The 16,985-nt window shown below is 37.7% G+C and overlaps 1 protein-coding gene across 1 annotated transcript in view; it reads left to right on the plus strand.

The window, feature by feature from the left end:
• Positions 1–16,985, plus strand: part of CHD6 (chromodomain helicase DNA binding protein 6) — a 134,609-nt gene that overhangs the window by 67,964 nt on the left and 49,660 nt on the right. The window contains exons 6-12 of the mRNA XM_029283703.1: positions 2,185–2,332; positions 7,723–7,872; positions 9,624–9,689; positions 11,133–11,191; positions 11,677–11,794; positions 14,207–14,293; positions 16,746–16,880. Of these exons, the coding sequence (XP_029139536.1) occupies positions 2,185–2,332; positions 7,723–7,872; positions 9,624–9,689; positions 11,133–11,191; positions 11,677–11,794; positions 14,207–14,293; positions 16,746–16,880 (763 nt within the window). The remainder of the gene's footprint in view (positions 1–2,184; positions 2,333–7,722; positions 7,873–9,623; positions 9,690–11,132; positions 11,192–11,676; positions 11,795–14,206; positions 14,294–16,745; positions 16,881–16,985) is intronic.

Raw genomic sequence — 16,985 nt, forward strand, 5'->3', positions numbered from 1 at the left:
AAGTGAGTTAAATCACTTGTCTATTATATTCATAATTTCCCAGTCATCTTTTCCCAAACCCTGTTTGTTTGTTTAAATTATCCCATTTTCTATTGCACAGTTAACTTTACAGCATGTGTTCTTTACTGAGTAGTTTACTTCTGCATGGAATTTAAGGAAATTTATGATTTTGGTCATGGCTAGTTTTTCTGTCCCGATGTTTTTCCCCCCAAATAGTTGGGTAAAAACTAAAAGTATCTTCCCTAACACCAGTTCAGAAGAAAATGTTTATTTTCACCTCTGGTTATTTGTTGAGTTTAGTTATTTTCTATTCATACTTACTTGCTATATTTGTATTCTGCATTTCATTCAGAAACTCAAGGAGGAGCTAGTATGGAGTATGGGTCTTAATCAGATAATTATATGAGGATGTAGGCAAAGATTCCTCTAGAAATGGTCATATATGAAAGTAAAATGGTATGATACTATATATGTGAAATATCCATGAATTTGGTTTATGCATTAGCTAGGATTTTTTAAATGGTTTGCTTAATAAGCCATAGTGATTTAGTTACACATATTGCAGCTAGGCCATAATGGATAGGCTTCTACTTGATGCTAAGCTAAAGAACAAACAACTATATTATGGCTTAATATTATGTGTGAAGTAGGCCTTTGCTTAAATAGCATGATCTAGTTATCAGTTGAAAAAACATCAGTTGAGAAGTAACATTATGGCATATATCTTTTAGAGTATTCAAAACATTTTTATTTAGAATTGAAACTGCACAAAATGGTTTACTTAACCTCAAGTAGCTTTTTGTTGGGTGCTTGGTATTCTCTGAGCTTGGTTGTTTATTTGAAGATGTTTCATTACCCAACTAGGTAGCATCATCAGTGCTAGAAAGGGGTGACATTTGCTTTTTGTTAGGATTATAGGAAGTTAAATAAAATATTGACTAGAGTTCATTTTGGGTAAAAGATGAATTTAGCTATGACATTACAGGTAGTCCTCGAGTTACGAATGTAATGGACCCTGCCAATTACATTCGTAACCCGAGAATTCATAGGTGTGAATGGTGTAACTTGAATGCGATCACTCCCTGCTTTCGCCCATGCATTCACTAATCAAATGTGCGGGTCATTAAGTGCACACAAGGTGTCTCAGGATGAGGAAGGCAATGGGGGGCCTAGTGCAGGCATGAGACCACTGTGTTCAGCCACCAAAGGCTTCCCCCCCACCCACTGAGAGACCCCCTGCTCCTCTTTCCACCCCTTGGGGTCCAAAGCTGCTTGGGCCTTTCCTCTCTACCCCGTCACCAACTGCTGATTTACCTTTGGCACCACATTTGAGAGCCACGCATTTCCCATGCTTGCCTGTGCGGCCTTGAGTGCTGGAGCCCTTGTCAGACCTTCCAACCTCGCAAATCAGAAGAAGAAGAAAAATCCCAATTATATTTTACATGATTACGTTAATAATATGGTAGTCATGGCCATTAGTTTTAGTTTACCTGGTTACTTATAAGTGAAAATTTTCCAATTAAATGGAAGAAGGGGACAATGTAAGTAAAGAAACTTGCGTACAAATGCAATATTTTAAGAGGGCCTGTATTTTGCTTAGATTAAAAACCAATTTCTGTAGACTGATCAGTTTTGGTTGTGAACTTGTACATGTCATATTTTTATATGTGTTCTGTTTGCAGAGGCTCAGAAATAATAGTTGTGTGAAATAATTTCCTCAAAAAGAATATTGGCTGGAAATCAATGTGAGCAACCCAAAGTGCTTCTAAGTACTTTTTTTCAGACTAAAATTGCCTTTATTTGAATATGTATTGCTCAGGGTTGGAGAGAACAATCCCTCTGCCTTTAAAATGGTGTTTGGGTAAGCCAGGGGTGTCAAAATGCTGAACCCGCGGACTGGATGCATCATAACAGAACTGTGCTCACCCCATTGCCAGCAATGGCAAAAAAAGTCGCGATATGTCACACACTGGTGTAAGCGGAAAAGAGTGCAATAGAAAAAGAACCCTCACAAAGACATTGCTTCTCCATAGTATTTGAATTTAGCTATTGACTGCAAAAGGCATGATACTTTCTGAAAAACCAGAACAAAAAGATTGTCATGGTAGTTTTTGGGTAAATGACAGATACTGAGTTCAATGATACTTGCTGTGATACTATAATGCTATTCATTTGTACCTGCAGTATGGAGCAAGGACCAACTCCTGTTGAAAAGAAGAAGAAAGGAAAAAGGAAAAATGACACGTCACTTGATAATTTAGAATTGGATCAAGGCCTGCTTTCATTGTCTGGACAAAACCTTGATGAATCTGTTGAATCAGTTGACAGTCAGGTATACTTGAATCTTGAATCTTTATGGACATGAAACAATCTAGTGTTGCTACAGTTTTCTCATGAGTACAACCAGTTTATGTTTCGCTAGTTCCTATTATTCTTTGGTTCTGCTTGTTAGGGTCCCACAAAGATGCGCCTGTATATTAGCTTGTTCACAGAACTGAAAGTATGGAAAGTCATCAAATTGTAGTCATTCAAATAAGGACTAGATTCTTTCTAGACACAGTTTAGTGCAGTAGTTAAAGTATCAGGCTAGACATGGGGAGACTGAGAGTTCTGCTACACCTTAGGCACAAAGCTAGCTGACCTTGGGCCAGTCACTCACTCTCAGTCCTAGGAAGAAGGCAACGATGCCAAGAAAACTGCAAAGACTTGTCCAGGCACTCAGCAGGAGTAAAAAACTGACTTAAATCAGATTGTGTGTGGGCTCTCTCTCTCTCTCTCTCTCTCTCTCTCTCTCTCCCTCCCTCCCTCCCTCCCTCCCTCCCTCCCTCCTATAAATAATTGATATACTTATGCAGAATGGTTTTGCTAACCTAGAAATGAAAAACTGCATACTTTTAAAAATTATAATAGCTCACTGTTCACAATGTGAATAATCTAAGTATCATAGGGATAAACTCCTGTTCTTAGTGTTTCATCCTACTGGGAGGATGAAGTTTTCAGATAATTTCCCTTTTCATCTAGGAAAGGAAAAAGCTAGAAGTTTGTGACTTATACATACATACATACATACATACATACATACATACATACATACATACATATATACATGCCCATTATTCTATAACCTGTTGGAATATACAATGTTACATAGGGTACAAGAAAAAGGTAAGAAATTTTAAGCCAAAGAATTAAAGCTGTAAAAAAGGGAGAACTAATTTATACCACACACTGTCTATGGAAATTCTCAGTCATCCAGATCATGGTTGTCCCAAAGGTGCTTTTTCAAGAGGCAACTGAATTTTGTTTTTCTTTGAAGATGTTTTGCTTCTCCTCCAAGAAGCTTCTTCAACTCTGACTAGATGAAGGGGGATGGAAGGATTTGTCTCTATGTCAAAATTGAACAGCCTTCTCTCAATAGAGAGGGAGGGATATGACATCGTCTATCCCCAGTCTATAACAGAATCCTTTCAGCAGTTCCAAGAAGACTCCACACACATTTGCGCCACTCCGGTGACCGTGAGGACACAGACAAACCCCCAAGTGGCCTCAATGACTCTAAAAGAATGCAAATGATCAGCTGTCTACAAGGAATATAATCCTTCCATTCCCTACCATTCAGTCAGAACTGAAGACTTTTCTTGGATGAGAAGTGAAACATCTTCAAAGAAAAACAAGAAAGTCCAGTTGCTGCTTGAAAAAGCGCCTTTAGGATATACCACACACTATATATCCCTGCATTTTTCCAACTTTTCAGACCATTCTCGCTTCCATCATATCCCTACACTAATTTACACATTAGCAATAGCAATAGTACTTAGACTTATGTACTGCTTCACAGTGCTTTAGAGCCCTCTCTAAGTGATTTACAGAGTCAGCATATTGCCCCCAACAATCTGTGTTCTCATTTTACCAACTTCAGAAAATGGAAGGCTGAGTCAATCTTGAGCCAGTGAGAATTGAACTACTGTCAGTCCGCCAAATCAGCCTGTAATATTGCATTCTAACCACTGCACCACCACGGCTCTAATTGCCTTTAGTTGCCTGAAATTTTTACCACAGGTTGGTGAGGATCTCATCAACATAATTCAACCATAACTTTCTTGGCATGTTCTCTTTCCTCTCTAGCTGTTAAATCTTCCACCCTATATTTGTTTTGCAATTCTGTCTTCATTCCTTCTCTATATGGTGTTACGTGTAACTTTCCATATTTTCCCTCTTAAGCAGAACTATGACTTGAACTACAAGATGAGCGGCATATAAATTTTAATAAATAATAATANCTCCCTCCCTCCCTCCCTCCCTCCCTCCCTCATATAAATAATTGATATACTTATGCAGAATAGTTTTGCTAACCTAGAAATGAAAAACTGCATACTTTTAAAAATTATAATAACTCACTGCTCACAATATGAATAATCTAAGTATCATAGGGATAAACCCCTGTTCTTAATGTTTCATCCTACTGGGAGGATGAAGTTTTCAGATAATTTCCCTTTTCATCCAGGAAAGGAAAGAGCTAGAAGTTTGTGACTTATACATACATACATATATACATGCCCATTATTCTATAACCTGTTGGAATATACAATGTTAAATAGGGTACAAAAAAAAGGTAAGAAATTTTAAGCCAAAGAATTAAAGCTGTAAAAAAGGGAGAACTAATTTATACCACACTGTCTATGGAAATTCTCAGTCATCCAGGTCATGGTTGTCCCAAAGATGCTTTTTCAAGAGGCAACTGAATTTTGTTTTTCTTTGAAGATGTTTTGCTTCTCATCCAAGAAGCTTCTTCAATTCTGACTAGATGAAGGGGGATGGAAGGATTTGTCTCTATGTCAAAATTGAACAGCCTTCTCTCAATAGATGGGGAGGGATATGACATCGTCTATCCCCAGTCTATAACAGAGTCCTTTCAGCAGTTCCAAGAAGGCTCCACACACATTTGCGCCACTCAGGTGACCGTGAGGACACAGACAAACCCCCAAGTGGCCTCAATGACTCTAAAAGAATGCAAATGATCAGCTGTCTACAAGGAATATAAATCCTTCCATTTCCCACCATTCAGTCAGAACTGAAGACTCTTCTTGGATGAGAAGCGAAACATCTTCAAAGAAAAACAAGAAAGTCCAGTTGCTGCTTGAAAAAGCACCTTTAGGATATATCACACACTATATATCCCTGCATTTTTCCAACTTTTCAGACCATTCTCGCTTCCATCACATTCCTACACTAATTTACACATTAGCAATAGCAATAGTGCTTAGACTTATGTACTGCTTCACAGTGCTTTAGAGCCCTCTCTAAGTGATTTACAGAGTCAGCATATTGCCCCCAACAATCTGTGTTCTCATTTTACCAACTTCAGAAAATGGAAGGCTGAGTCAATCTTGAGCCAGTGAGAATTGAACTACTGTCAGTCGGCCAAATCAGCCTGTAATACTGCATTCTAACCACTGCACCACCACAGCTCTAATTGCCTTTAGTTGCCTGAAATTTTTACCACAGGTTGGTGAGGATCTCATCAATTATTAAGTTGGTATTGAAAGAACCGTACAAGAGAAAGGAGAGATCGACAATTTAGAAGGTGGGATATAAACAAAACGTTAAGACAGAAGTAAGGAAGAGATATACCACAATGCACATTGAAAGGTATAAAAGGGAGAATTCGTCTTGATACTGAACTTGATGTTCTACTCGCCGTATATTTAAAATTATTTATTATTATACTATCTTAATTCTTGATAAATAATTTTCAGCTTGTTGCATTATTCAGCTTTGCAGCACATCATTCAGTTGAATGTGTGCACATTTTCATGTTTCCAATCAACAGATCTCTGTTGCCACAAGCATTCCATAAATTCACAAAACAATCACTTTTCATAAAAGTGTGTTCACCATATGCTCACTGTATTATCCTGACTTGCAGTCATGTGAATGGGCCTTTACAGATCAAGCATAACAAAGACATCCCTTCACATTGCTTTAGTTCACCTATCACTTTAAGATACATTGAAGTTGCTTTGGCTTAGCATCACATATAAACCTAGCCCAAAGTAGTTAATAATTTTAATATTTTATTTGACTTAGGCCATTGACTCAGATGCAGAGCATTTCAGTTCACATATTCATTTGTGATTTCTCAAGGGTTGAATCATGAAGTAAACAGACAAGGGAGAACTATTGGATTCACTGGTATTGATCAGAAAGAGCTGAAGTTAGGTAGGAGAGGCATTCCATGGGGAATTTTTTGAAACTGCTATATTAAAAGATCAGTTGATGTAAAGAGAACCATCTGAAAGTGATTTCTGAATTGAGCAGTGTGTTTACTTAAAGAATATATGCAGTATGCAGGAGCAGTGAGTGGCTCAAATATGACTCCAGGAAAGACAGAAAGTGCCAAAAACAAACTTCTCTTTCAGAATTTAGATAAATTGGCAAGCAGTTTTTAGGATTGGCACTTTTCTACCTTTCTTTGCTATCCAGAACTGCCTAGGGCAGGGGTAGGCAACCCAAAACACTCAAAGAGCCACTTGGACCCGTTTCCCACCGAAAACAAAACACTGGGAGCCGCAAAACCCTTTTGATATCTAAAATGAAGATAACACTGCATATATCCTTTTTTACCTTTATTATTCATTTTAGATGTCAAAAGGGTCTCTCTCTCTGTCTCTCCCTCCCTCCCTCTCTCTCTTTCTGCCCTTGGTCTGCCAGTCCTCTTCCCCCCCTCTCTCCCCCCCTCTCTCCCTCTCTCCGATCTTCTGCTCACCTGACAAGCTGGCTTCTAGCTGTTCTCCAACAAGCTCAGGGGTAGGCAACCTCGGCTCTTTTATGACTCATGGACTTCAACTCCCAGAATTCCTGAGTCAGCATAGCTGGGCTAGCTAGCTCTCTCCTGTCCTTCCTGCTTCCTGCAGAGACGCAGCAAAGGGAGGAGCCCCACCCCCAAAGTTTTTCATCTTGTCGGAGAACACCGTCGTGAGTCCACTCTTTTACAGAGAGAGAGAGAGAGAGAGAGAGAGAGAGAGACAGACAGACAGACAGACAGACAGACAGACAGACAGACAGACAGACAGACAGACAGACAGACAGACAGACAGACAGAATCAAGGAAGCGCAAGTGCCTCTCTCTGTCTCTCTCTGCAAATGGTAGAGGAGGCTGGGAGCCACAGGGGAAGGCTCAAAGAGCCGCATGCGGCTCCGGAGCCACAGGTTGCCGACCTGTGGCCTAGGGGGTTGGCGAAGTATTCTAGGAGCAGGTGATGATGGAATAGAAATGTAATTTATTATGAAAAAGAAAAGATCTAACAAAGTAGGAAGAGAGAAACACACACAGTGATTTTTTTAGTCCTGAAATTTGTATTCATTTCCTGCCTTATGTCTTAACTTGTCTATGGCTTGGCTTATGTTGGTATATTGTTTGGGGCTTTTCAGCATGCATGAAATAGTAGTACATAGCAGGATGGCTTCATTGGTTTGGCATCATATTTATTCTTGGGGTGGGATGTTCAAACTTTTGAAGTGAGAAGCTAAATCATATGTCTGTCTTACAGTATTTTCTTTAGTTCAGGCTCCTGGTGCCCTAATTTTTCACTAGCTGGCAACATATTGGCCAAATCTAAGCAATGTGTGTTTCTTTGTATAACCTGAACAAGTGCTGGATTTCAATTAAGCAGTATTGTATATATCTCTTCTACCATGCTTGAGTCTGTGTTTGCTATGCAGAAGCGCCGTTCTGGACGCCAGGTGAAGCGTAGGAAGTACAATGAAGATTTGGATTTCAAGGTGGTTGATGATGATGGGGAAACAATAGCTGTGCTGGGTGCTGGCCGAGCTTCTGCACTTTCTGCATCTACCTTGGCTTGGCAAGCAGAGGTATGGCTGGGACAACTAGGAAACAAAACTTAATTCCATCTAGAAAATCCATTTGCCTGTGCACTCATGGCACAGTAGACATGCAAATTCATGTTTGCAGCAATTTGAAAAGAATTACATGTATCTTGAGTAAAATCAATGGTATTTAAACTGAATTCTTGTAGGGTGCATTCATTTGTAACAAATTCCCAATTGAGGATATCACATGTGATGTACCAGAAAAATGCAGCATTAACCTTTATGTAATTTTAAATTATCTTAAATAAATGAATCATTTATCTGATTATTTTCTGTCATTTGGAATGTAATAATGTATACATACACAGAAGCAATTCTTATTTAATTTACTACCAAATAAGTATTTCCCAAATGAAATTCTAATCTGATTTTGATTTCTCAGTATTTCTTCCATTTTAGAACATTTCTAAAGTAGTTTTTTTTATGTAATCCCCCATCACAAGACCCATCCCCAGCCTCTCACTGATGACTCACATCTGACCCACTGATAATTCACACCCTCCAACAACCCTGACCGGAAGTAACCTCCCCATCACAAGATCCATCACAAGCTTCTCACTTGACACACCCACACCTGAAGCCCTTATAAATAGAAGAGCACTGACTCAGACATCCCCTAAACGCTGCTGAAGATGTTACCTAGCCTGGTAACAAAATGTTCGGAAACCAACCCACAAGCTCGGAGAACGAACATTCACCCTCATAGTTCTTTATATTTAATTATAAGCAAAGATTGCTAATTGTGATAAGCTATTATAATTAAACAACATAAAGATTTCTTAACGGTCAGTTTGTTGTAGTGGTTAAGGCATCCCACTGGGAACTGGGAGACTTAGGCACAAAGTAAACTGGGTAACTTTGGATCAGTCTTTCTCTTAGGAAGCAGGCAATGGCAAACCATTTCAAAATGTTGCCAATAAAACTGCAGGAACATGTCCAAGCACTCGCCATGACTCAATACTGACTCAATGACCCCCCCAACACCTTATTTATTCATTTATTAGACTTTTATCCTGCCTTTATTACTTTAGGTAACTCGAGGTGAACATATGCACTGTCCTCCTATTTTTCCCACAATAATAATCCTGTGAGGAGGGTTGGGCTGGAAGAGATGCAGAGAAATTGTGCAAGTAACAGAAATACATCTGTAAACTAAATTCAGTTCTTAAGCTGATAGCTTGTTTTCAGTGATTGCCTTTAGTAATCTTCAGGCAGTCTCACCCCCTTTATCTGCCACTTTCTTTTTATATGAGAATATATAATAAGACCATTAAAATACACAAGACTAGAACAGAATTGTACATTGCATATAAGTAGTCAGTATAGTCTACCATTAATGACCGTTACTTCAGCCTCTGTTTAAAGTCAACAATGGTACCAAACAAGGTGACTTACAGTCGATCCTCAAAGATGTGGCCATCACAATATCCTGATGGTGATGTGATTATGATTTGGGCACTTGGCAACCAGCTCACAATTATGATGGTCACAATATCCCGTGGTCACATGACTGAACCTAACAATCATCCATCAAAGTCAGTGGGGAAGCTATCAAGAGGTTACAAATGGCAATCGTGTGATTTCACATGACAAGGAGTATCCAATCTATTAATTCCAGGAGCTGTCTTGAAACATTGAGCTTCCAACTTTTAATGTGCATTGCTTTAAAACACTAAATGCCACGATCACGTCTGGGCAGCTAAACTTCCTTCTTCATGTCTACGGCTCCATAGGAACCTCCTGAGGACGATGCCAACATCATTGAGAAAATTCTTGCCTCCAGGATGGTGCAGAAAGAGGTGAGAGCCTCGTCCTCAGTTCCTTTATGAGCTATTAGTGTATTGGAAGGAAGAATCTCATCAAGTGTGTCACATTGTAAAAATTGGTATTATAAGAAGATGCTGTAAATTATTTACTTTATCATAATTGATTTCCTACAGTAATATGATAATGAATAGTAGGGCTATTATGTTTGGAGCTTAGCTTCTTCAAGCAGTGAATGATACTCTGGAGTTTGGCAGTCCTGTTGGAAGCAGGGGCAAGTCTTCAGTTTGAAGCTCAAGGCCGGGGATATTGTTCTCTATTTGCTTAAAGTGGGTGCTTAAATTCAGAATGCAACTGATGGCAAAATTATGCCTCAAAAGTTGTCTCTCCTCGCCAATTCCAGTATGTAAGTGGATATTCAGATCTGAAACATATTCTCTGCTGCCATGATTTATTCCCTAACATCACTTGCTCATGAAGCAATTATTTATATTTAGGACTGCAAGCTCTGGGATAAAAGAAGGGTGGGGTTTTTTGAAAGAGAAATTCTGTATCAATTGGCTGTATTATATTAGTAAATAGAGTGAAAACCGGATGAAAATAAGTTTGATGTAATAAAGTTGGTGCCTGTGCATGGGTGTGAATGTATCACCAATTTTGATTGAAGTCTGGGTAGAATCAAACAGCACCTGATAAAAGCCATTTGAGAGATCTGCTGTCTTTTCCCACATGCCCACTTAAGTTTGTAACTAATGAAGCCACAATGAAATAGCTTCCACACTTTTCTGTCTTTTATTTTAATCTCTTTTGCTTTATGAAAGGGTCTAGAAGATCAGATGTTTGCCCATTATATAATAATCTTGAATGGGCCAATAATATTATTTCAATATAGATTTAGAGCTTTTTCTCATGGTCAGTTCAGCTTTTTTTGTAACTAAGGTATGTAGTCATCTCACTGCATAGGAAGCATATAGAAAAGAAATTATAGAAACATCTCATATATTGCTTTGCTATTTCTTAATTCCTAAGAGATTTGAATGACATGGCTTAATACCAGTAAGGAATGGGATTATCATTTGCTTTCTCTATTGACATCTGCTTTTCTTGCCAAATGGATTTTAATATTATTCCAATCGTATTTGAACATCATACCATAATCTTATATTTGGCTATACTGGATACTAATGAATGGATATATATATTGTTTTTATTATTTTAAAATGTTTTCAGTATTTTTAATTGTAATATATTTTTTGAATTGTAACTGCCCAGAATCATTGACTGAGATGGGCAGCTATAGAAATTGATTGATTGAATGGATGGATGAATAAATAAATAAATAAATAGAGAAACTGAGAAATAGATAAATAAATAAAAATAGATAAATAAATAATAGATAATGGATGCTAAGCATTAATGGGTATTATATATCTATATAATTAACAAACAAACAAACAAACAAATAATTGTTGTTCCAGATTTATCCTGGAGGAGCAACTTATGAACAGGAAGAGTTCTATGTAAAGTACCGCAATTTGTACGTATAGCATGTGTTTGTCTTATCAATGTGCTACGTACTGTTCTGTTTTGGTTGTCCAAAACATATAAAGTAGCATCTATTTCTTCGTACTAGAAGTTGACTGATTTGTCAAATTTGATTTTGCTCAATTTCATCTTTTTCCAACTTTAAATTCCTTTTAGCTGATTTCTGCAACGCTTTTCCTAATATTTGAATTTTTGTTTTTTTTTTCTTGATTTATATTTTGGGGAAGCATTAGTAATCTAATACATTACATTTTTATGCATACTTCTGACAGAATATGCTTATTTGGTTAAATTTTTCTTAACATTTAACATGATATTAGCTGTAAATTACACTTTTGGAAAGATATATATTCTGTGATGCAATTACATACTTGAAGGAAGTGAGATTTGAACAAGTTTGTATTAAAATGCCAATTATATGCATGTCTTCCTGGTTCCTTCTTAATAATCTACCTGATACTCTTTATTAATTCATAGTTCTTATTTGCACTGTAAATGGGCCACCATGGAGGAGTTAGAAAAAGATCCCCGGATCTCCCAGAAGATTAAACGCTTTCGCAATAAACAGGCCCAAATGAAGCATATTTTCACTGAGGTCAGTAATGAATTTTCCTGGCTGATTTTATGTTCTTTCTCAAAATATTTTTAAAACTCTCTTAACTGGGGCTATTTCTTTTTTGTGATATTATCAGTGTACGCAATTAGCAATGTGTATGCATATAAGCAGCGCCATTGCTGTAAACTAAAGCAAAACTGTGATTAAAGAGCTGTTGCTAAGGAATGCAGTCATGTAACGTTGCACTTTATAACCAAATTACTTGGCTATGGCAATCGTGTTCCTAATTGCCATTGTAACTTGAGGACTAGCTGTATTCACTCTGTTTGGATTTTATAAACTATTTGAGTCTATAGGACTTGGTGGATATAATACAGGTAGCCTTCAACTTACAACAGTTCATTTAGCGACCGTTCGAAGTTACAACAGCAGTGAAAAAAGTGACTTATGACCATTTTTCACATGACCGTTGCAGCATCCTCATGGTCACGAGATCAGAATTCAGACACTTGGCAATTGACTCATATTTATGACGGTTGCAGTGTCCCAGGGTCATGTGATCACCTTTTGCAACTTTCTGAGAAGTAAAATCAGTAGGAAAACCAGATTCACTTAACATCCGTGTTATTAACTCAACAACTGCAATAATTCACTTAACAGCTGGGGCACGAAAAGTCATAAAATGAAGCAAAATTCATTTAACAAATGTTTTACTTAACAACAGAAATTTTGGTCTCAATTGAGGTCGTAAGTCAAGGACTACCTGTAAATTTAAATTAATAGATGTTAATGAAGATGGCCCATATGGATAAAAGTATAAAATCATTGTATCCCTGATAGGGGAGAACAGGAATAGAAAGTTTTGTAGGTTGGCATGTTGCCAGTCAATAGATACCTGAGAATCTTGTTTTTAGAGTGCTCTTTTTCTAACTATCATGTCGTTACATGTGATGCTATTGTGGATATATTATGGAATTGGAATACAGGAGATTGATTTTCTCTTGAGCAGGGATAAATAATAGATGTCCTGTTCATTCAGTATGATAATTTCAAGCTTATCATAATAGAGATTTATATTTCTCACAAAATATTCAGTGAGAATATTAGTTGATTTACGGTTGCTGTTTTTGTTTGGTAATTGCTTCCAACCAGCATCTTGCAAAAGAAATAACTGTTGGCATAAAACTCACTCTTTCCATACAGGTAGCCCTTGGCTTATGTCCATTTATTCAGCAACCATTCAAAGTTATGGTGTCACTGAAAGAATGGACATACTACTGGTTCCCAAAGTTGTAGCAATTGTAGCATCCCATCACGTGTTCACATCCAAGGAGCTTGATTGCTCAGCTCATGGTTATGATGATCCAGGTAGCTGTGACCAAGTGGTTGCCATTTGTGACTTTTCTTCCCAGCTTCCCATAAGCAAAGTCAATGTGGAAGCTGCAACAAAGGTCTCAAATTGCTCTGGTAAGTTGTTCTAGCCCATAGCACCTCCTTGCCTGCTCACAACCTCCACCAGCTCTCCCAGGCCCTCCTTGGCTTCTTCCAAATCACATGCATTGGGCCTCCCTAACCTTCCCTGACCTCCCCCATCTTTCTGTGGCACCCCTGTGTTTCTGACCTGGGACTCCAGGACTGCCAGGATTGCCATTGCCATGCTATCCAGTTACATGATGTAGTGCTTTACAACCACATCACTTAATGACAGCAATCCTGGTCCCAACTGCCATCATAACTCAACCACTACCTGTAGGAAATTGTAGTTTCATTCTCCAAAATAAAGCATTTTTCTAATTGCAGGATATGGGGAACTGTTTGGGAAAAGGTTATAAGTGGAAATAAGTTGCAAACTCTCTGAAGAAAAGAGAGTTCAGAGATCCCAACACAGCTCCAGACTCCAAAGAATGTCCTTTCATGTTATGTAACCATCATCCCACTGCTATTTTTTTTTCTTATATTTAGCTTTTCTTATTTTTGGTGGGAAGTAGTGGAGCATTTGGGAGAATTGAGTTTCTGCTCTGAACCTTTACATCTTTAATCTCGATATAAGTAGAATTCATAGTTTCACAAGTAAGATAAGGAAGTTTGGGTGGAATTGTTTTTCTAATATTTTTTGATGTTCACATATGTATTTTGGTCTTATATTTTAAAGATTGCAACTGAGGAATGTAAGGGAAAATGCCTGACAAAGCTTGTATTTCTACAACTCCAGGGAAGAACCTGCTAAAGAGCTGTTTTGCCTTCAACTCTATTAAAAAATAAAAAAACTTGACGGTAGAAATGGCTTCCTTCTTGCTAGTTCAGGAGGCCCAAACACTTACTTCTGTCAGCCTATATGATTTTCTTGTTTCACCATCTGACATGAATTAATAACTTGAGAAACTGATTTTTTCCCTGGCTAGGCTTAACATGACTTAATGCATGTCTGCTGTTTGGTTCTTATTTTGCCAGCCTGATGAAGACCTATTCAATCCAGACTATGTGGAAGTTGATAGAATCCTAGAAGTGGCTCACACAAAGGACTCCGAAACTGGGGAGGTAGATGTTGTTCTTACCATGATTGTTATTTACAATTCACAATCGCCACTCTCTTGATTTTCATGGCTGACCTCAGTCTGGGAAGCAGAGGGAGCTTCTTAGCAAAACACAGTGATACAATTCCCTCCCCCCATCTGTCTTTTAATTGCCAAGAGTTTTTCAGCTAAGTAATTGTGAACATCCATGCAGTTTGTCCTGCTGACTCATTGGAAATAGTGAGTGCTGGAAATAAGAGATTGAAATGTAATCATTTTGTGAGTCCAGGACAGAGTTTCTGTAGGAAACATTTTTTCTCAAGATCTACGCTTAAGGCTAAAATACAGGCTGGACAAGATAAATGTCTTGAGATGTTTGCAGTCATGTGTGTATCTAAATTGCCTCCTTTTTTTTTTAACCATACTCAAATATAGTCTAGAAAGAGATTTTTCCTCTGAACTGCACAGGTATCATGGAAGGGATATAGTGCCCTGTAGCTTTGGTTTAGAGTTGGTGAGTTCAACACAATATATGGTGTAGGTGTTCTGCTTCATGGAAAAGTGACAGAGTTCAAGCAGAGCCCACTCCAAGCTTGAGGGGTAAATTCCTTACCTGGCTTTAACAAACTCAGATTCTTTTCGTTTCTCATGCCTCAGAGTTGTGGTATACAATGTAGCAACCTTGGATATAGTCCCTGGCAACTTCCAGGCTGCAAGCCCCATCTGACTGAGAATGGAGCATGGTAGTACCAACTTTGTAAATAGGAAAGCTCCAACTCCCCTCAAGTCTATAAAATGCTCACCACGTTTTAAATAGTTGCAGTTGTCAAATTTATTAGGTGTTGACACTATCTTGTCATACATTTTGCATGCAGTAAACCCCAGATTTAGTTATGTTGGGTAGGCATACCACATCTGGACTGCAAAAATCCGGATGACTGTTAGATGGTAGCTTATACATTTGTGTATCTTTTTGTTGCCACTTAGTGACCACTGGCATTTTTGCAACTCAGTTTTGGTAGCTTTAGCATTAGAGAAGCCTCCTGGTATGAAAAGTAAGAGTCAATATAGGCAATGTATAGCAATAAAACAATGTATAGCAATAAAACAACTTGCAATATTCCTGAACCTAAAAAAAATAATAGAATCAACAAAAGTCTATATAATTCCATCTTTTTTTAAAAATCAGAGGGTAGAAGGAGACTTTTTAACAAATACCATAATAATAATAATAGTAGTAGTAGTAGTAGTAGTAGTAGTAGTAGTAGTAGTAGTAGTAGTAGTAGTAGTAGTAGTAAAATTGGAAAGGACCTTGGAGGTCATCTAGTCCAACCCCTTGCTCAGGCAGGAAACCCTATACTATTTTGGACAAATGGCTGTCCAGTCTCTTCTTAAAAACTTCCAGTGTTGGAGCATTCACCGCTTCTGGAGGCAGGTTGTTCCACTGGTTAATTGTTCTAACTGTCAGGAAGTTTCTCCTTAGTTCTAGGTTGCTTCTCTCCTTGATTAGTTTCCACCCATTGCTTCTTGTCCTTCCTTCAGGCGCTTTGGAAAATAGCTTGACTCCCTCTTCTTTGTGGCAGCCCCTGAGATATTGGAACACTGTCCCCCCTCGTCCTTCTCTTCATTAAACTAGACATACCCAATTCCAGCAGCCGTTCCTTATATGATTTAGCCTCCAGTCCCCAAGGATATTTTAATTCTTACAATTTAACTAGGTATAAATGATAAAGCATTATACAGTTTCACTCCATATTTGGAATTATGTGATCATGAACCTTTGTATAGCTATAAGAAAATACTCTTCTACTGGTAACACAAAAGTTAGAAATGAGATATGGAGATAATTTTTACATGGTGAGAAAATTTTTAATTTTGAATGTATTTCTCCTCCTTCCATGTACTTGTGTAACTGTACAGTGTTTATCGTCAGAAAAATTAGAGATAAGTGAGAATATTGATATTAAATAATCCCTCTCTGTGGAACATCCATATATTTCAAAATTCATATTTCTGGTCTCTGCCTTTCATGCCAAATCAATTATTTTATTAAGAAAAAATAACTGGAGATAAAACATAGGTTATTGATTAACAAACGATGACTAAATATTTTATGATTTTACCTTTTTTAAAATGTTCACATTAAAAAGTTGATGTAATTTTCTTCCACTTTTTGTGTAGAAAGATTTATTTATTAAATCATATGCTGCCTATCTCACAATCGAAAGTGACTTTGGAAAGATAGAGGCTTGTTTTATATAAAGGTTTTCCTTTTTTTTGGAAGCATGTGATAGCTGGCTCTAAAGTTGTATCCATGATCACATCAATCATGGTTACACCCCTGCATACATCATGTGTTTCAGACAAAGATCTTGATATTTTTTCCAGATTATGTTTCCTCAAAGAGTTCCATTATTTGTTCTTTGTCACTTTTGTTTTGAGCCCCCCCTGCATCTCCTTTTGTTCCTGGATTGTAGGAGGTGACTCACTACCTGGTGAAGTGGTGCTCCTTACCCTATGAAGAAAGCACTTGGGAGCTTGAGGAGGATGTTGATCCTGGGAAGATTAAAGAATTTGAATTTCTCCAAATTCCACCAGAAGTTAAATCCCTGGTAAAAATAAATTAAGCTTTGATTTTGATGAGGGAAAGAATTGATAGTTATGAGTGAAATAATCATTAATTAAACGATATTGTGGTTCGACATAATTTTATTTGG

This window comes from Protobothrops mucrosquamatus, unplaced genomic scaffold (genome assembly GCF_001527695.2).
Source record: "Protobothrops mucrosquamatus isolate PMUCROS unplaced genomic scaffold, P.Mucros_1.0 scaffold194, whole genome shotgun sequence".
NCBI lineage: Eukaryota > Metazoa > Chordata > Lepidosauria > Squamata > Viperidae > Protobothrops > Protobothrops mucrosquamatus.